The sequence below is a fragment of the Urocitellus parryii genome, unplaced genomic scaffold (genome assembly GCF_045843805.1).
Source record: "Urocitellus parryii isolate mUroPar1 unplaced genomic scaffold, mUroPar1.hap1 Scaffold_90, whole genome shotgun sequence".
Taxonomy (NCBI): domain Eukaryota; kingdom Metazoa; phylum Chordata; class Mammalia; order Rodentia; family Sciuridae; genus Urocitellus; species Urocitellus parryii.
This window is the reverse complement of record NW_027554223.1, coordinates 946,100-967,437: the sequence shown is the minus strand read 5'-3', so window position 1 is coordinate 967,437 and position 21,338 is coordinate 946,100. Positions and strand designations below refer to the sequence as shown.

General features: G+C 35.1%; 1 protein-coding gene and 1 non-coding gene across 2 annotated transcripts in view; both read right to left on the bottom strand.

Moving 5' to 3' along the window:
- Window positions 1–1,213: 1,213 nt before the first annotated feature.
- The window catches only part of LOC144253073 (DNA polymerase alpha catalytic subunit-like), a 64,498-nt gene continuing 44,373 nt past the window's right edge, over window positions 1,214–21,338 (bottom strand). The window contains 7 exon segments of the mRNA XM_077795001.1: window positions 1,214–1,255; window positions 7,122–7,244; window positions 7,671–7,820; window positions 10,151–10,275; window positions 13,005–13,015; window positions 16,919–17,094; window positions 18,341–18,457. Of these exon segments, the coding sequence (XP_077651127.1) occupies window positions 1,214–1,255; window positions 7,122–7,244; window positions 7,671–7,820; window positions 10,151–10,275; window positions 13,005–13,015; window positions 16,919–17,094; window positions 18,341–18,457 (744 nt within the window).
- On the bottom strand, window positions 11,001–11,130 carry LOC144253082 (small Cajal body-specific RNA 24). Its single transcript, XR_013343112.1, has one exon.

Below are 21,338 nucleotides of genomic sequence, written 5' to 3'. Positions count from 1 at the left end.
GGACTTCCATGGGGTGTTTCCCAAGTGGAGCTTCTTCTTCTCATCTTGATATTTAGCAACATCACTCTCATCAATTTTTAGAGAGGATAGAGACAAATGGACAAGAAAATGGAGATGTTCCTTAGTACAAGTTCATCAATATAAATGATCTGCAGTTAAAATGCCACTTACTTGACTGCAGAAGTTGTTTCTATAGAATTTAATGACATATGACAAGAACCAAGCCTCTAAAATAACTATTAATTTGTACTAAGTACTTCAACTTATTCCATCTGAATCACCACAAATTCTGAGCTATTAGAATACAAATTAATAAAACTGAATACTACTGCATTATCAGATCTGAAGAAATGCAAAGAATTGAGAATCTAAATGTTCCTGAAATATGACAATAAAAAGGGAATAGAGCTGGGGTTGTAGCTTAGTGGTAGAGCATTTGCCTAGCATGTGTGGGGCACTAGGTTCAGTTCTCAGCACCGCATATAAATAAATAAAGGTCCATTGACAAGTAAAAAAAAAATTAAAGGGAATAGAAGTTTCCTTGGTCTTGAATTTTATACTATAAACAACTTCAAAAGTGGTAAATTAAAAAAAAATGATAAGTAATCTATGACCACTGAAAAAGGATATTACTTTTTCTTTTATAAAATATGTCTGCTAAAATATATTAAGCCCTCATTTTATTCTTTAAAAAAAATCTCACATTAATCTTGTATTTAAAAAATCAAAATGTTAATAGGCCAGTTGAAATAAAAAAATGGTCTTAATGGTGACTATTACAATTCTAGAAACAGAATGAGAACTTGCTTTCCTACCACTCATGTGGTTTCCATGGGTCTGGTCTGTGAATTCTTTATTTTAGGTGACAAAAGCATACATTTTTAAGGCTTATATATATATAAAGCAACAGTTCTTTACCAGTTTCACATCAAGTATGTGAGAATCTCTTAAATGCTTTGCACTTTCTTCCCCAAAAATGCACACATAGGCACGACATACAAAATGTTACATAAAATTTTCAGTATTCACAGATCTCCCCTTAGTGCTGTACTTGATTGATAAGATGTTCACATACAACAATCAAAGAATGAGTAAATTTCAAAATTTGTATTTTTTATGTCCAAAAGATGTTTTCATTCCTTCTTCCTACCTTTAATTTCCTCAATTTCACCAACTATGCCTGGCAATATTCAAAACCAGAGTTATTCTTCTGTTACACATGATTATCTTTTAGACCAGGACCAGCAAACTTTTTCTGAAAGGGTATACAATATGTGTTTCAGGCCTTTCAGGTCACTCAATCTCTGTGGCAACTAAACTGCACACATACTCCTACCTTACAAAAAGGAAAAAAATAAGAAAAGAAAAACATAGGGAAGAACAACAAAATCAACCCTGAGAATTTGTTCCTTAGAGGAAGACAAAAAATAAATGATAGAAGGTACGGAGAAAATGGTCTTTAGTTGTCTCTATAATATTTTACTACTTTTAATTTTAAAGGAAAAAGGTTAATTTTAAGAAAAAAAGATTGGAAAAGTAAAATCTCCACCTACATTCTAGGTTAAAATGGAGGACTCCCTTAACAATTATAAGATTCTATTTTACCACTGACATCAACAAAGGCTAGAGCCTTCTGTCCCAGTTCCATTCCCAAGGCTCCTGATAAGTGCTCCCATATCACCAAGAGGATCCCAGAAAGCCTTAGTCAAGATTGTAATGTTTGCATGTAAGGATTTGGACACATTTTCTAGATGAACAAATTTCATTTCTGAGCACAACTGTAAGCTATAGTCAGTTGGCAAACAGGCTGGCAAGGACTCATTTCAGCCTACTGGGTGGGAAAATGAAAATGCATGGACTCTACGCCCAAATATTAGAGCACACACTCACTTGAAAATGCAATGAGAAATCCAAATCAAAAATAATTTTCTCAAGAGTGCAGAAATAACAGAATGCAGAAATAAAACAATACCAATGTCAGTAAGTACTAATTATTCCATAAAGACAAATACAACCATTATGCTAAGGATTATGCAATGAGTATGCTTATAAATATATAGTAAGTTTTAAATCCCTTAATAAAAAAAACAAATTCAAAGAAGCAAAATTATATATCAAAATCATTTCTTATTTTCTCTAGATCAGCTTCTAGTACTGTGACTGAGGGAATAGTATATTGTGCCTCCATGGTCAGAGACATATTAGTTACTTGGTAGAAGCATTAGCTTACTATAATAAGTTAAATAATTAGTCTCATGAATAAAACTTGCAATTCAAATATCATCATTATTTTAAACACTAAATAGACTAGACGATTATAATCTTTTGGACAATTTTAACCTTTTATTAATAGTTTCATGAATAATAAAAGTCTAAAATGTGGACAGATTTAAGTCACTAAATGGCCTTCGCTATTGTTCACAGAATAAAATACTTAATTGATTAATGATCTTAGGGTGTCTATAGCCATCTAGTGAACAATCACTTCAATTACCACACCAGACACTTGACAACTGATAAATTTTCATTATAGTTTAAATATACATGCCCACTTAGTGCTGTAGGCTGACCCAATTTCTTTTTTATGTTCTACTCAATACACTGAGAACAAATACAGATACAGATGGTATTTGTAGTGATTCACTTTTGAGTGTCTATAAACAATGTTTCCATATTCTCTGGAAACACTAACTTCCGTTATTCTTAAATAAGTTTTCACACTGTAAGGTCTCCCATACAATTTCTTAATCATTAATCCTCTACCGCTGAGCAATTAAAAATCATGGGAGAGTTTCAGGATGAAAGATCACACCTGTGAAAAGACAATATTGATGCCCATTTGACACAACTATTAGCACTTTTATTATAAACCTATTTTTAAAGTACAATTTGCAATTACTGAGTACTCAAGTAGCCATAATATATTTGATTACAGAAATTATTAGTTCACCAGAGCCAAACATGCATGATTCCAACAAAACTGAACACACAAAAAATAGGCTTAAAAAATTAAAGGAAGGGGGAACTTCAAGGACTCCCAGACTATGCATTAATCCATCTCCAAATGCAAATTTTTATTTTTGCAAAGGTATGCCATCAGGTTTCCTTCTAATTAATTTCTGGTCTAACCTTAATATAAGGAATTTAAAAGCAAACTACTAATAAGTTCTTCAAGTTATTATTTTTTGTCCATTTCATCTTATCACCAAAAAAACATTTAATAAGTTATGAAAGTATTCCAAAATCTCCTTAAAAGGACTCTCATTTTACACTTTATCCTACCTATTGTTATCCCTTTAATAACTAAGAGATTCTTGAAAATCACAGCCTTAACAGTACATATGAAAAATTCTAGCAAACACAAAGAGAGATTATCACATAGACTATTTCCATCTGCTATTGCTAATAATTACCACCAATACTTTAACAATCATTTTTATCTTAGCAAATAATTTGTGTAGAGGACTTTGAATCTTCTAGAATATTTCCAGGGAGGAGTTGTATAATTATTATTTCTCATTAACCTCATATTAAAGACCTACTTCCCATAGGTGCAATATTCATCATGATTTACTGAAAGGAATAAGGGGGGAAGGGACAGAAACAAAGAATTCAAATCACATGATTATTTATACATTTGTCTGAAATTCTTTGTTTTTTAGTGAGTCGAGTAGGGGTTTTTAAATGATTTATTTAGTAAAAATTTGTTGTTGGGGCTGGAGATATGGCTCAAGCGGTAGCGCGCTCGCCAGGCATGCGTGCGGCCCGGGTTCGATCCTCAGCACCACATACAAACAAAGATGTTGTGTCCGCCGAAAAAAACTAAAAAATAAATAAAATTTTAAAAAAAATTTGTTGTTATATTTTTGTATAACAGAAAAACAAAAATTGAGCTTAAGCTCCCTATTAAAAATCTAGCTAAACCAAAATATTGCCCTTAAAATACAATGGATTAGGGGAGTGGGGGAGATTATTGGACAAATTTGGGGCTTATCATTATCAACAGTGCCCTTTTAAGCTTGTGGATTTCTGAGCCAATGCAGAAAATGTAACAACAGGGATTTCCCAACAGCAAGAGGCACTCTCCAAGGGAGTAAATTGTCAACTATTGCCTCTCATGAGAAACTTAAGAGTAACCTTGATCCAATCTCAATAGTCAACCCATGTATTATCACCCAGTTGGGGCATAGTGAGTGCATTTCCAAATACAAAAATAAGATGGTATTCTATCAGAAGCCACTGGATACATATACAGAAATAAAATTTAAATAATTTTGAAGTAAACTTAGCCTAAGAAACTGAAAACATCCTTCTCTCACTTCAACTAGTCCCTAAAACATCTATATCTTTCTAATGTAAAAAAAGGTCTATGTCTTATGATGAATATCAAAAACGATGACCTTCTAGAACTAAGAGGCAGAATATAAAGCAGAACCACAGTCATGAAAGATGTTCTGATATGGAGGAGATAGACCTAATTCCATAAAAGATAATCAGAAAGACATGATTCAAATTCAAAATAGCTACTTGTTATCCTTTACCTCTTTGGGGTTTTAGCTTCCTCTGCAAAAGGGGACATTAATACCCATGTCAAAAGACTCTTAGTGGTTTTTATAAAACAATGCAAATAGGTTCTAACATATCACTGGCATTCAATAAAAGCTTTGCCCTTCCTTGCTGTGCCCTAAGCCAAGACAGTGCTGCCAACAAAAGAATGACTCTAAACATCCTGATGTTTGTTTCATAATAATTAGATATGCACTATCCAATAAAGTAGCACTAGTCACATGCAGCTATTTAAGTTCATTTTAATTATAATTAAATAAATCTAAAAATTCCAGTTCTTCAGTCAGTTAGTGCTACAGGTTTCATGGCTAGAGACAATTGTATTGGATAGTACAGATAGACAACATTTCATTACCTTCAAATCCTACTGGATAGAGCTGATATAGACTCTAAAGCAGGGGTCAGAAAACTTTTTTTTTTTTCTGAAAGTGCCAAACAGCAAATTATTTAGGCTTTGCTGACCATGCAAGATTCTATCTTTTTTTTTATTGGTTGTTCAAAACATTACAAAGCTCTTGATGTATCATATTTCATACATTAGATTCAAGTGGGTTATGAACTCCCATTTTTACCCCAAATACAGATTGCAGAATCACATCGGTTACACATCCACATTTTTACATAATGCCATATTAGTGACTGTTGTATTCTGCTACCTTTCCTATCCTCAACTACCCCCCTCCCCTCCCCTCCCATCTTCTCTCTCTACGCCATCTACTGTAATTCATTTCTCTCCTTGTTTATTTTTCCATTCCCCTCACAACCTCTTATATGTAATTTTGTATAACAATGAGGGTCTCCTTCCATTTCCATGCAATATCCCTTTTCTCTCTCTTTCCCTCCCACCTCATGTCTCTGTTTAATGTTAATCTTTTCCTCCTGCTCTTCCTCCCTACTCTGTTCTTAGTTGCTCTCATTATATCAAAGAAGACATTTGGCATTTGTTTTTTAGGGATTGGCTAGCTTCACTTAGCATAATCTGCTCTAGTGCCATCCATTTCCCTGCAAATTCCATGATTTTGTCATTTTTTAGTGCTGCGTAATACTCCATGGTGTATGCAGAAAAAGCATTTGACAAAGTACAGCATCTCTTTATGTTCAAAACATTAGAAAAACTAGGGATAACAGGAACTTACCTCAACATTGTAAAAGCTATCTATGCTAAGCCTCAAGATTCTATCTTAACTACTCAACTCTGCTATTACCACATAAAAGCAGTCACAGATGATACATAAATGAATGATCTTGGCTCTGTTTCAATAAAATCTCATTTACAAAAATAGACGGCAGGCTAGATTTGGCCCAGCAGGGCATAGTTTGCCAAACCCTGCTCTAGAGTATTCCATGCCCAGACCCCAATACAAGCATTCTACCCAGAACACTATCTACCACCTTTAAGAATGAGTGGTCTTGGCTGGGGACGTGGCTCAAGCGGTAGCGCGCTCGTCTGGCATGCGTGCGGCCCGGGTTCGATCCTCAGCACCACATACCAACAAAGATGTTGTGTCTGCCGAGAACTAAAAAAATAAAAAAAATAAATATTAAAAATTCTCTCTCTCTCTCTCTCTCTCTCTCTCTCTCTCTCTCTCTCTCTCCTCTCTCACTCTCTCTTTAAAAAAAAAAAAGAATGAGTAGTCTTACATTCACTGACAGGAAATAGCAGTTTAATGGAGTCAAATGAATTTAATATTTACCATAACTATTCTTTTACAAATCAAAAATAATCATGTACATAGTACTAAACAGATGAAGTTTATAGTGTTCATAAAGTCATAGTACCTAAAATGTGTTTGGTATCTGGTCTATCATTGTAAAGCAGATACTCTCCATCCACATAAAGCCAGCCTGACATACTCCTGGAATTCTGAATTTACACACCCAATTAACTGCCTACTTAATATGCCTGGAGATCTATTAGTCATCTCAAAGGCAACACATACAAGATGGAACTCTTAATCCTTTAGTAAAAGGCTACATTGGCTTTCCTCCTGACTCCCACCTTTCCCTCACAAATACCGATAGTTAAACTCGGTACCAAAAACTAGCTCCCTTATGTTTCCTCTTCTAAAAAGGCCTAACCTGACCAATCTAAACTAGTCATATAAACATTCTCTAGGCCACTGCCCTGTTTTAGTTATCTGCAGAGCATTTGCTTCTGTCCTAATATCTTAGTTTTTTAATTTTTGTGTATTCATTTAATTACTGTTTGTTTAACCAAAGTATCTTCTTCATAATAGCCCAGGCCTCAAAAACATGTCTCCCTGCCCCCATCATCCTAGGAAGAATACAAGCTTTGCAATAACAGAGACCTATATTCTTGCTTAATTCTCTATCCCCAGTGACTAGAACAAAGTTTGGCACATAGATGTTCAATAATTACCCCCCACCCATGAATGAATAAATTTTTATTTAAATGCCTATGTCTTAAACTTTTTCTAAAAAGTGGGTATTTAAATCTAGATAACTAGGGAGCAAACTTGTCTCTCCCACACTACAAAATATATAGTTAAAAATACTCTAATATTTAGAGATGTGAATATGATTACATGATTTACCTCTCTTCCTTTGTATGTCACCAAGGCAGCCAGTGGTTTGGCGTAAAATCTGCTGTAGGAAAATGCCAGGCAACCGTACATACTGTTCGCTGTGAGCTTCAAAGCCTTCTGTTGAATGTCATACTGCAGGCCACACAAGGACGAAAGACAAACAACAATATTTGCAGATGCTTAAGAATTACATTAGGTATCTTTCTAGATCACCAATGAGAAAAAGAACCCCTCAATATCCCTGAAATAAAAAGAGCCCTTAAAATACTCTGTCTTCCAAGGTCTATGATGCCCTAACCTCCTGGAAGCAAGCATATATAGACTCCAAAGTTTCCAGAATTCAGAAAGATCTTGCACAGATACATCCATTGCAGATAGAAGAACCTCCTATTCTGAGGCAGTCTAGTGTTTTTGAATGGCAACTTACCAACAAATAAAATAAGCACATGTGCTTGCCCATAGCATCTTGAGTGTTTGTACTATTATATACTATTCCTAAATAATCAAATTGTAAAAGCTGAAATTTTCATTCAGACGTCTCTTAGTGAAAAAATATACCTGAAGAACAAGATCTGGGTTTAAATCTTGCTGTTTCATTAGCTGTTTGACTTGTTTTCTCCGTTCTACCAGTTTCCGGATTTCTCTGGGCAAAATGCCCATTTCTAAGCTTGGATCTGGCAACTCAGGGATCTGTTCTTGTTCTCCATCCTGATAAACACACAACAGAAATTTTCAGAGAGTAAAACTTCAGTAAAATAAAATTCCAAAATAATATTTGGTAGGCACTTTACCCCATGATCACATCTTTAAAAGCTTCTTTCTTATATGAGTAAAGATTAACGTTCCCTAAGAAAGAGTTGAACAGATTGCAGACCATGGCCCTTCCCACTACCACCTTCCTCCCACCCGTGTTCTATCAGCCTGTCATTCCCAATATCTCCCACCCCTGTAGTTACTCACAAATTTTGATTTCATTTAAAGGGATGGGTTTTTACACATGCTACCATCCTCTTCAACAAGATTGAGGAGCAACATGTTTGGGGAAATTGCTTTTAAAATACAAACGCTCAGACAGACTTCTAGGATTTAAAAAAAATAACCAGCAGCTAAACTACCATTTTAAAGCATTTGTACGAACAAACAAAATGCTATAGAAATTTAAAACTATGGAGAATCATAGCAATTATTGTAAATGTTTTAGACTAAATATAAAAAGCTAAATACTAAACTAGCAAATTTCTTTTAAGAATTTGAAGCACATTTAAATAGGCCATGACATTTCTAAAAATTAATACAATTAATAGCACTGATGTTATACTTTTTACCTATAAATTGCTTTACAATTGGCAGAAGAATAGCAACATTTTCAAAAAGCAACCAGCAGTCTTCTTATATTAAAATTTACAGCAGGAAAAAGCAGGGAAAGAATTAGACCATTTTTCTCAAGTCTCCATTAATTCTATTAACAGGCTACAAAGAAAAGCCAGATGCATTTGCCCTTTCAAAGGTACAAAATTTAAAATAAACCTCTTAGCTTAAAGTATGTCAAGTCAATGCCATTTGATAATCCAGCCATTACAAAGTATCTAATTTTATAAAGATCAATATCTGTAAATGAACACTCTTAGAAAAGTAACAGGGACCTATTGTTTTCCAATATAGCACATGATGATAGCAGACCTATTAAAAAGATCTTGCTACACATTCCAATTTATTTACAGCAACTATGAAAGTCAAATGAAAAGTAAACTTGAAACAATCTGGAGTCAAAAAATTTGCAATCCACTCCCAGCTTCACCATCACTACCTATGTGACACTAACTGATCTGAAGATAAAATATAGTACATGAAAATGATACAGAATCCATTAATAGCTACATGTATACTTCTTAGGTGACTTCTAAAGTCCTTCTACTCTGAAAGGATTCTGTTATATATCCAAAATCCAAATTGAAAAGCTCAAATAAACAAAACACTGCTGGTCAGCAGTTGGGGAAAAGGGCTGGATAATGATAATTACCACGTGCTGGTACAGTAGTAGGACAAAGCCCAAAGAACATTAATCAAAGTCAGTCACTATTTGGGAGGTTGTCTACCCAATACCACCTCTGTAAGATTATCCTCTAGTTCCATAGAAAGATTCATCTTTAACAGCCAGATTTGTACTCTGTGAACCCACTCCTACGGTCACAAGTGATAGGACCAGAGGTGCTCACTGACCTAGGCAAGCCTATTAGATTCTCTTTTTTGGGAATATGGAATTGGAAATGAAAAACAGCTCCTGGGCAGGTGGCTGGAACTAAAAAACATGTAAATTAAGAAGCTAGAGGGCAAATAGGCATCTTCTGCTATGAAAAAAGAGAAGGAAGGAAGGAAAGGAGGACAAAGGAAAGAAGGAAGGAAAGCAAACAGGAGGTATAAAAGAAAAAATAGAAGTATCAATACATGTTACAACACAGATGGACCTTGAAAATAATGTGCAAAGTAAGATACAAAAGACCACATGTTGTATGATTCCATTTATATGAAATGTCCAGAATACACAAATCTATATAGGCAAGAAGATTAGTGATTCCCTAGAGCTGGGAGGAATGGGGGGAGGGATATGATAGTAAAATGTTTCCTTGGGAAATAATAAAAATGTCCTAAAGATGAACATAGTAATGATTACAAACTGAATAATCTAAACGCCAGGACTGCTATGTGGATTGTAATGTGTGTGAATTATACCTCAATAACACTACTTTTAAAAAGATACTGAACCAGTTTATCTCTTTCTGGACAACCTCTCTTTTTGATAACTAAGGACATAATTAATATATCCTTTAAGAAGAAATACTACAGGGACTGGGGTTGTGGCTCAGTGGTAGAGTGCTTGCCTAGCATGCGTGAGGCACTGGGTTTGATCCCTGGCACCACATAAAAATAAAGGCATAAAGAAGAAAAAGAAAAACTACAACACTAACTCCTTTGGTTCTCCTCCTCCTTTAAGCAATACTTTTAATACTAATTTCAAGAGACCCCAGTTAAATACAAACCTCTGTAACTTTCTGTGTCTCTGAAGCAACTCTTTGCACTGTTGTAAAACAAATGTTAAATTCCTGAATGATGGAAGGGTATAAACTGTTGAAGTCCAGCAGCAAAATAAACTTATCATAAAAACCTGAAATAAAAAGGTCACATAATGTCAAAAAAGTCTAAAGAAAAACACTGTCAAAACATATTAGAAGTACTCTATTAAAAAGTGTAATAGAAACCATTTACTCTCCAGCACTATAAAGCAGACAAAAGAGACAGAAGTGGACTATCACACCATAAAATGATTGGATTAGAGTGAAAGCCCAGATCACAAAAGATTGATGAAAACATTCTGTCTCCCCATGAAACAAGCTTGATCCAGTCCTTCCCCAACAGTCCCCAAATATACCATTATTATGGGAAAACACCACTCAGGGCCAATTATTTTGGAGAGAGATCATATCTACTTCCAAAAGAATGTTGCTAAATTCTCCCTCAAGCAAGCATTCCTTCCCACCCAACACCAAATAAAACACCAGGGGCTGGAGATGTGGCTCAAGCTCGCCTGGCATGCACGGGGTGCTGGGTTGGATCCTCAGCACCACATAAAAATAAAATAAAAGATGTTGTGTCCACCGAAAACTAAAAAATAAATATTAAAAAATTCTCTCTCTTAAAAAAAAAAAAAAAACACCAGTAAGTGTGTGGATATCCACTCCCAGCTTCACCATCATTATATATATATATATATATATATATATATATATATATATATATATATATTTACAAACACACCTTCAAACAATAAAATGGGTAGCCCATTTACCTGTACATGAACTGTGCTGAAAACCAGATAAGAAATATTTATATGAATGTCAGTAGTGGAACGATCCACCCTTTTTGCTTACAAAAGGTGAACAGAAAGCTACTATATTTCTCTAGGACATTTACAAAGAGTTTCCTTCACTTTGAGAAGAAACTGAATAAAAATAAATGTCCAGTATTAAGACAATAACCATAAACATATATTATTGACAGCTTACCCTGTGTCAAACAATTCTATTTATTCCTTAAATCCCTCTATAGTAGATTATTCTTATATCCATTTTACAGAAGAAGAAAATGAGTCTTATAGATGTTCAACAGGCAACACAAGATCACATAGTCAGCATTCAAGTCCAAATGTAACACCAAAGTATTACTGTTCCATGTGACTCCAACCAATAATACATCCACTTTTGTCAAAAATGTCTCCTACTCAAGAGTGAATTACTTGATAAAATTCACATTATGTCCAACAATGTGAATATGTGTAACACTGCTATTGAACTGTACACTTAAAAATGGCCAAAACAGCTTAAAAATAAGATCCTTTCTAGCTCTACCACAAAACACTATCTTTGCCACTCTTGACAAGGAAAAGTTATTCTCTTGTTAAAATTTGATTTTGTGGCTATTATCTGTATTTAACTCTGTTGGCCAAATGAATTGGTCCTAGCATACTGGCAGAGGCAGAACCTACCCTCACAGAATGGAGGGAAGAAGGGAGAGGTACTCCCATTGCAGGACACATAGCTTCTACACCGGACCAGGGGTTGGCAAAGCATGCACAAACCAAACACAGCTAACTGCCTATTTCTGTATCATTCATAAGCTAAGAAACATTTTTAAGTGGTTAGAAAAAGTAAAAAAAAAAAAAAAAAAAAACAGTATTTCAAGATATGTAAAAATTATATAAATAAAAATTATATTAGAATAGCTCAGCCTCCTGAGCCACTGGGATTATAGGCATGCACCAATACACCCCAGCTTTTTTTTTAGATGGGATTTTGCTACGCTGCCTAGGGTGACTTCAAATGCCTAAGTTCAAGTGAATTCTCCTGTGTCCTCCCAAGTAGCACAGGGACTATAGGCACATGCCACGATGCCTGGCTCACTCTCATTGTTAATATGGACACTTTAAAATAACTATGTCCACATAATGAAAATCCATTCCTGTGTAGTTTACTAATGGCTCACATTTAATGCTTCTGGATAAATTAAATAGTTCTAAATTAATATTCACTATTAATTTTGGTAAGGTTCATAAAACAAGCAAATACAAGAACTTTAATCACACTTTTTTTAAAGAGAGAGTGAGAGTGAGAGAGGATTTTAATATTTATTTTTTAGTTTTCGGCGGACACAACATTTCTGTTTGTATGTGGTACTGAGGATCGAACCCGGGCTGCATGCATGCCAGGCAAGCATGCTATCACTTGAGCCACATCCCCATCCACCTTAATCACACTTTCAACATTAAATTTCCATTCTGTATCATTTACCATCAATAGATAGAACAGTAGCTAAAGTTTTAGCCCCAATATGATGGAGGCCACTTCAGAAACCTGATTGTAGTGTTCATAATCATACTAGTTCAAACCGAGTATCCCCAATCTGAAAATCTAAAATCTGAAGTGCTCAAAAATATGAAACAGGGGCTGGGGTTGTGGCTCAGTGGTGGAGCGCTTGCCTCGCACGTGAGAGATCCTGGGTTCGATCATCAGCACCATATAAAAATAAACAAAATAAAGATATTGTGTCAATGTATAACTAAAAAATATATTTAAAAAAATATGAAGCATTTTGAGTACCAACATGATGCCTTATTCAAGTACAAAATCCCCACTTCATGTAACAGGGTACAGTCAAAACACAGGTACACTAAAAATATGGTATAAAATTACTACAGGATGTTATATAAGGCATAAAACAATTTTGTGTTTAGACTTCAATCACATCCCCAAGATACCTCATTACAAAAATGCAAATATTCCAAAATCTGGAAAAAAATCAAAATCTGAAACGCTTCCAGTTTCAAACATTTTAGATTACGGATATTAAACCTGTACAGAAAAAATGCAACATAAAAATAAAAGCTCACTGGTTTAAGGAAATTAAAGGTTTAATTGACATTAAGCTTTGGATAGTGGTTAAGTGACAAAACATTTTCCATGTGTAGCTATCTACCAAAAAGGTCTAATTCCACCTTTAAGAATTTCATATTTCACAAATAATTTTGTCTGTACAGAAAAAAGTAGAGAAGGAAACCACACAAACCCACTGGAACAAACTTGACATGATTTCTAGCACACAGGGGATTATTCTAGAGGCAGATGTTATTGCAGCAATTTTTTAAAAAAAGCTATCTAGGTAATTAAAAAGGAGGAATAAGAAAAGCAAAATACTACGTAATTTTGGACCCACCATTTTTTGCTGAGGCTTTCTGAAAATATGCTTGTCAGGCACGATATAGTTGTTTTCGTAAAATGCATGAAGCAACAAGAACTCATTACGCTCAGATCGTCCACCCATCAGTGTCCTGGACTATTAAATAGAAATTCTTTTTACAATTTGAGCTCCAAATCACAACAAACAAAAACAACTTTGAGTTAGTTAATTTTAATTTTATCAAGATACCTCCTTCAAAACTACTACTAAAATAAAGGCTGCTTTTTGGGGGGGGAAAGTAGTAAATTTTTTCTAACATTTTCTTTAAGTATTATAAAAGAGACAGCTTAAATTATTAACAACTTGGCTATTTCCTTACTCCCAAAAGGACCACTCCACCAGACACATCCAGATGTTAGAGAGATGATCCTTATGTTCACACAAATTTCAGCACACTGCACCTGGCATTCCTCCCCTTCTCCCAACCAGTTTTTCCTTTTACAAAAGATGCCCAGCTTTCAGAATCCAAGTTACTCATTTTATAAGCATGCATTTAGACTCATTATCATATAACAACTACCCCAAGCAAGCACTGAATCCAACAGGAAATGCTTTTTCCCCCTTTCTAAGTTAGGTTTACCATAATGTTTCCAGCGATGTTAGTGATCTGCAATGCTAATGGAAGAACATTTAGCTCACACATGATCTGCAAAATGAACCTGGCATCTTTCCAGGTGTGTTCCAACAGGTACAACAGATGAGAAGATTCACTGTACAGAAAAGTAAGAATGAAACAGAATCAAGTAATTAAAAGAAACAATAACTATAATCAGAACTTCATAAAATCTTCCAAGGAATTTTTGGTGTAAGTAACTTCAGAGCAACAGCACCTTGCCTTTGGAAACAATTTAAAAGAAGGTCGGTATGTAATTAGGAATTCATTTATACCACTGATCCCAGTGCCCTTCTCTAAGCACAAAAAAATTCCACAAAAAAATTCATATGTGTTAATAACTGCATACCTGAAAATCACTGAATCCTTTCACTCATTCTATGAAACAAGCATATATTGCATGTTTACTATGCACTAGGCACTGGCTATACCCAAAATGGACAGGAAGTCCTATCCTCGTGGAGTTTAAATCCTCATGGGGAAGACAAGAGTTTAAAAAATAAAAATAAATTAAATATGTAGTATATTATATAATGCAAAGTGTTAAAGAGAAAAAGTTAAGCCCCAAAGACAGTATAAAATATCAAGAACAGAGATGGAACTTTTAGTTAGAGAACCAGAGAAAACTTCATTGAAAATAAAGACCTGGAAGTGGTGAACAAGTGTTATGATTTAGACCTGAAATGACCCCCAAAAGCTCATGTGTTGAAAGCTTAGTCCCCAGTACAGTACTGTTCAGAGGTGGGGCCTTTGGGAGGTAGCTGGATTATAACAATTATAGCATGATTCATCCATGATGGGTTTGGGAGGTGGCAGAAACATTTTAAGAAGTGGTCCTAGTGGGGGGATGCCCTTGAGGGTATACTTCTCTTTCTCTTTCACTCTCTCCTCCCCATGTGTTCCCCACCATGTTCTGCATTTAGACTCATTATCATATAACAACTACCCCAAGCAAGCACTGAATCCAACAGTGCTTAAACGCACAAGCCTAAATGCAACAACAGAGTCAACCAACTACAGATGAAACCTCTAAAATTGTGAGCCAAAATAAATCTTCCCTTGAGTTGCTCTTCTCAGGAAATTTTGTTACAGCATAGAAAGCTGACTAACACAGGAGCAAGCCTTATGGAAAGGTATCTGAGGGAAGAGCAATCCAGGTAGTCAGAAGAGCATTCCAATGCTCTGAGCTGGTTATAGACAGTGCCTAGTGCACAGTAAACATGCAATATATGCTTACTTCATATATGGTAGTTTCAGGACCTGGAAGTACATAAATATGGCTGAATGAGAGAGAATGATAGCGAGAGCAGAAGACAGTCAACAGCATAGAGATACAGTGCATAGGACCTCATAAGCCAAAATAAAATCCAGTTTTACTCCAAATGAACAGTCAATGGGAGATTTTGAGCTGACTTTAATTTCAGCAGGATAACCTTGGTCCTGGATTAAAAATAAACCACGAAGGAGCAAGAGCAAAACCAAGGAGACTGGCAATATAAACCCAGTGCTACAGTTTGAATATGGTTTATCGCTCTGAAACTCATGTTGGAATTTAATCCCCACTGTGAAATATTATGAGGGTAGAAACTTAAATACTAAAGTATTTAAAGTGGGGGCTTTGAGCCCCCATGATTGAATGCAGGTAGCTTTATAAGAAGAGAAAAAAGAAAGCTAAGGATACACACATTCACTCTCTGCCTCTCACCAGGTGATACACTGTACCACCTCAGGACTCTGACAATAAGAGGATCATCATTAGATGCAGCTCCTCAAGCTTAGACCTTCAGAACCATAAGTCAAAATAAATCTCCTTTCTTTATAATTTTCCCAGTCTGTGGTACTGCATTATAAACAACAGAAAACAGACTAAGACAGCTTCAATTCAGGGGGAAGGGGATGGTGGCCTAAACCAGGGTAGGGTCAATGGAGGTGAAAAGATGTTGTCAGATCTAGATATATTTAGAAGAGCTGATAGAATTACCTAATGGATCTACTGTAGGATATCAGAGAGAGGAACCAAGGAAGCCTCAGAGGTTTAGGGGAGAAGATGACTGAAGGCTTACAATGGTAATGAAAAAATAGAGGTATCATTAATTTAGTAAGGGAAGACTACAGAAAGACAATGGGAGAAGATCAGAGCTCAGTTCTGAACAAACTAAAGGTTCATATTAAACATCAAGTGAATACATGAATCTGAAATGTAGGGGAAAAGTCAAAACTGAATAAACACAGTGAGGAGCATCAGCCCCCATATGGTATTTAAATTTTCAAGACAATGAGATTACTTGGAGAGGATACAAAGTCAAAAGAGAGCAGTAGTCCAAGAACTCTTGAGAAACAGGTAGGAAAACATGAAAAAATAGCTAGAGAAGTAGCAGAAACCTTACTTTAAAAACAAGCAAGTAATATCTCTAAATGGCTTAGTGATTGCTCAGTTTTTTGTATTTCCAAAATATCTCATTAATTATGTGAAAGAATGGGGCTGGGGTTGTGGCTCAGTGGCAGAGCACTTGCCTAGCATGTGTGAGGCACTGGGTTCGATCCTCAGCACCACATGTAAATAAATAAATAAATAATAAAGGTACATCAACAACTAAAAAATATTTAAAAATTAAGTGAAAGAAGTGTCAAACTCTAAATTCATATCAATTTCCAAATTACCAATAGGAAACATCAAGGTAGTGTTAAAAAATGTGAAGGAGATGGACATAAACAGATTAAATTAGAATAATTCAAGAAGTAAACTAGTTCAAATTATGAAGTAATGGACATGGTGGTGCTGACATAAAGACAATGTTCTGCTCCATGGTACCATGGCACAGGTCCCTATAGCTTAAGGATAGTAGTGGCATCCTTCTATTGCTAATTTCAAGATAGACAGATTCTAAAGAATCTGGGATCATACCTGTACGTATTTTGTACATTTTCCATTGGAATTGCAACCCTTTCCATTTTCAGAATCTGTTGAACAAGTTCAGACAAATGGTAGCTTTTGAAATGAATCAATTCCTTTGCTGAAATTTCCACATCACAGATCATTCGGCCACAGGTAGCATTTCTTTCAGCAAATCCACTCCGGCCCTACAAAGATGAGGACAAAAAGCAAGTCCCATGAATATTCCATGCTATCCTACTTTGAGGTTGACCTCAAAATTTACAAAAATAAAATTCTCATTCTTCCATTTATCAATGAAAATTTTTGAACATTTACCATGTATCTGATTGACACTATTCTAAGGATATGGCAGTGAACAAAGTAAAAAAAAAAAAAAAAACAAAAAACTAAGAATCCTGACTTTATTTTTATTGTATATATTAAATGAATAACATAAATAAGAAAGTATATAGTTTTAGGAGTTAATAAGTTTCTGGCAAAGGGGAAAAGTAGAGTTGGGTAGGAGGGACAAGGAATTTGGGGGGACTATACCTACAGGTATAGACTGGTTGGGGTATACCTCACTGAGAAGATTCCATATTCAGGAAAGTCTGAAGGGAGTATGAAGGGAAAAAGGGGTGAGATAAGCAAATGTTTACAATAAGTAATAATAACCTCTTCACCTTAAAGATATGAACAGAAAAAGAAGAGTAAGAGTCCCAACTCTGATAGCAGAGAGCAGCAGCAGAATCCTCAAGAGATCATTAAAAAAGGGACAGATTCCTAAGTTCTCTGATGAGATAGCATGCTGATTTTATTTGTAAGCTTTAGGTAAAATAAGACTTCAATCTCTGAACAGTATCAGGGTTAGGAAGAAGGTGCTTCATACAAAGACGACCAAAACCTCTCCACATTTGAAGCAAGCAAGCAGAATAAAAAGTACATAGGCTTTAAAAGATTCAGACTGATCTGGGTTCAAATCTCAGTTCTTCCCCTACTAGACCTGTGTGAATGTCTACAAAATGAAATTGAAGTTGCTATGAGAGGCTAACTACATGAGAAAGCACATAGCTCACTGCTTTCTTATATTTCACATTAGCTCCCTTCCATTCATTCTTCCCATCTTCCTGAATGATAATACTCAATGAATTCTGAACCCTGCAACCCTACCCTAAGGCTTATCACTTTAGGAATGCTGAAGTAAAAGTAATATGTATGTGCTGTCTTTCTTTACTATTTCTAGATTCCAATCATTGATTTAAAAAATGACCAGTGGCTTTTTCAAGTAAAATGCTGGATTCCAAGGAAAAGACATTTGGTATCAAAGTTAAAATGTACTGAAGTTCCTATAAGACAATCAATTCCTATTCAAAAAAGTATAGTGCTTTCTTGGTAAGTACCCAATAAAAAAATGGCAAATAAAAGAAATAAGATTTTCAAAACTACCATTACCCCAAGCTTCGGCATGGTGGATCGCTTCAGACGACCTATCTTGGACCAGTGAGGAACTTTGCACACATTAATTCGCTGCAGTAGCACTTCCAGTTCAAACCCATAAATATTATGACCCTAGGCAGAAAAAGGAGGCAGCCAATAACATTATAACAAATGCAAATTAGATGATTTACCTTCAAACACACAGAATTTCTTTGCCCTTTCTTTTTCTGGTCTCTAATTGAAGACATCACATCGTGAGCTTACCTTCGATTGGGGGTCCTTTCTTCTTCAGGAATTTATTCATCAGCAGCATTCATTAGCCTTGACATTAACAAGGCTGCTAAGCAGATTGTTTGAATTAAACTTTATTTCATACTAATTGATGCAAGGTTCATATGATCTCTTTTAATTTGCAGCGCATGCCTCACAATCTCAAAAGCAAATGTAAATTTTAACATCCCATACTTTTACATGATCACTAAAAGCTTATTCAAACAATTCAATTTTGCTTCCTTAAAAACAGGAAACCTGCTTGTGTTGTAGGAGTTTGCAAAAAACTTCTTAGAAAATTCAGGAACTGCATTTGGCTTCTTTAAAACCTGAGTTCAACCCCTACTGATTTAGATACTTAATAAATATGCAACAAAATAAATATATAATACCAATGAATAGTTCAAGTAAAAAACTTAAAAAGAAGTAAACAAAATTGTATAGAATAGAAAATAACTCAAAATGCAACTAGATTTTTTCATTTCTATAATTCCCAATTTCTGTCACGTGAATAACATTACTCACTTAATTAAAAATTAGACGAGGTTCAAAATAATTGTTATCAATAAATAGATTTACTTGATACTAATTTTAATTAAAAACATATACTACCACTTGGAGTATACAAAATCATTGAGACAGAAGGCAGAATGATGGTTGCCAGGGGCTAGGGGAACGAGGAGGTAATTAGTACCATTTCAGTTTCAGAAGATGAAGAATTACAGAGATGGATGGTGTTAATGGCTGCACATTATGTATGTAGCTAATATCCCTGAATTGTACACTTAAAAGCAGTCAAAATGGTTAATTTTATGTTATGTGTACTTTACCACCACATAAAAACAATATACCCCATTATATATTTATGGCAGTTTTGTCTATTAAATTAAAGTCCCAAAGGATTATAAGAATGTATCATTTTCAAATTATCATGCCTGGGATCAGGGACCCAAACTCATGTCAGGACTCTATCTTACATTCGAATTTCTCACTCAGACTTGGCTCTAACATCCTAAGTCAGGCCAGGTATCATAGTGCTCCAAGACATCACTCTGGGGACCAAATTACTGTTAGTCGAGACTAGGTGAGGGCCCAGTGCTAAGCCAGAGCATCAGAGGACTATGGACAGATTTTTTTCACACTTTAAATATGGGTCCTGAAATAACAAAGGGATGTGGGTGCAGAGACATTTTTAACAATCCGCAGGCTTTCAGGACAGTAGCTATGCCACTACAAGATAAGATATCTGAGAATAAAAATGAACCTGAAGGATATGGCAAACATTTTTGCAAGGCTTCAATATAACCAGATTACTTTATGACTTTTGGCAGTAAATAGATGGATCTAGAGACTATCATACTAAGTTAAATAAGCCAATCCCAAAAAAACATGTTGAATGTTCTTTCTGATATGTGGATACTAACACACAACAAGGGGAGGAAAGAATAGAAATTAAGTGTATTAGACAAAGGGGATGAAGGGAAGGGAGAAGACTAGGAATAGATCGTAGAACAAATAGGACATAACTTTCTTATGTTCATATATGAATACATCACCAGTGAAACTCCACATCACGTACAACCACAAGAATGGGATCCCAATTAGACTAAGTTATACTACATGTACGTATAATATGTCAAAATACACTCTACTGCCAGATGCAGTGGCATATGCCTGTAATCCCAGCAGCTCAAAAGGCTGAGGCAGGAGGATTGTGAGTTCAAAGCCAGCCTCAACAACTTTGTGAGGCCCTAAGCAACTTAGCAAGACCCTATCTTAAAAAACAAACAAACAAAAATACCCTACTCATGTATATCTAAAAAGAACACATTTTTAAAAGATCTTTTAAAAAGAAGCTGTAATATAAGAACAGTTTTTTATTAATTTTTCTAACACTAAAAAATATATATATAGGGGCGGGGGTGTGGCTCATTGGTAGAGCACTTGCCTGGCATGTGTGAGGCACTGGGTTTGATCCTCAGCACCACATATAAATAAACAAAATAAAGGTATTGTGTCCATCTACCACTAATATATATTATAACCATATTACTAATATCATATTTAAAATATAGGCGTTTATTATAATTTCTGTCAAAAATAAAACAATAGAGTTTGACTGATCAATTGACCCAGAAAAAAAGACAAAAGGAAAAATTCCTATCAAGAAGCATATAAAGGAAGGCCAAAAAACACACAAAAATAAATATCTTGCTTTATAACTTCTACGAACTGGGGCAAAACAATGAATTATTAGCTCTCACTATCTAGTCGGAACATGGGAAGTTGTCAAGAGAAAAAAAAATTGCTAGTATGAGCTCTCAAAGGAATGTCATAGAGATCCACTAGGCTCATAAAACTAAAATACTTAGTTTTCTGATTTGCACCCAATCAAGGGAATTAATTAACTCCTGTTGACACTATACATCTGGGTCACTAAGCAAAAATTTTAAAGATACTAATAACTTATATACATTTATTAACTGATATGCTGGTCTCGTCAACTGTAAATAACTAGAGTATTTTAAACTTCAATAATAATTCAAGGGTTGCTTTAATATTAGAAAAAAAAGCCTAGGGGGCTGGGGATATAGCTCAGTTGGTAAAGTGCTTGCCTTGCATGCACAAAGCCCTGGATTCAATCCCAAGCAACACACACACCACACACACACACACACACACACACACACACACACACACAGCCTATCTTATAGTAGGCTAGGGTTTTTCCCCTTTCTATTTG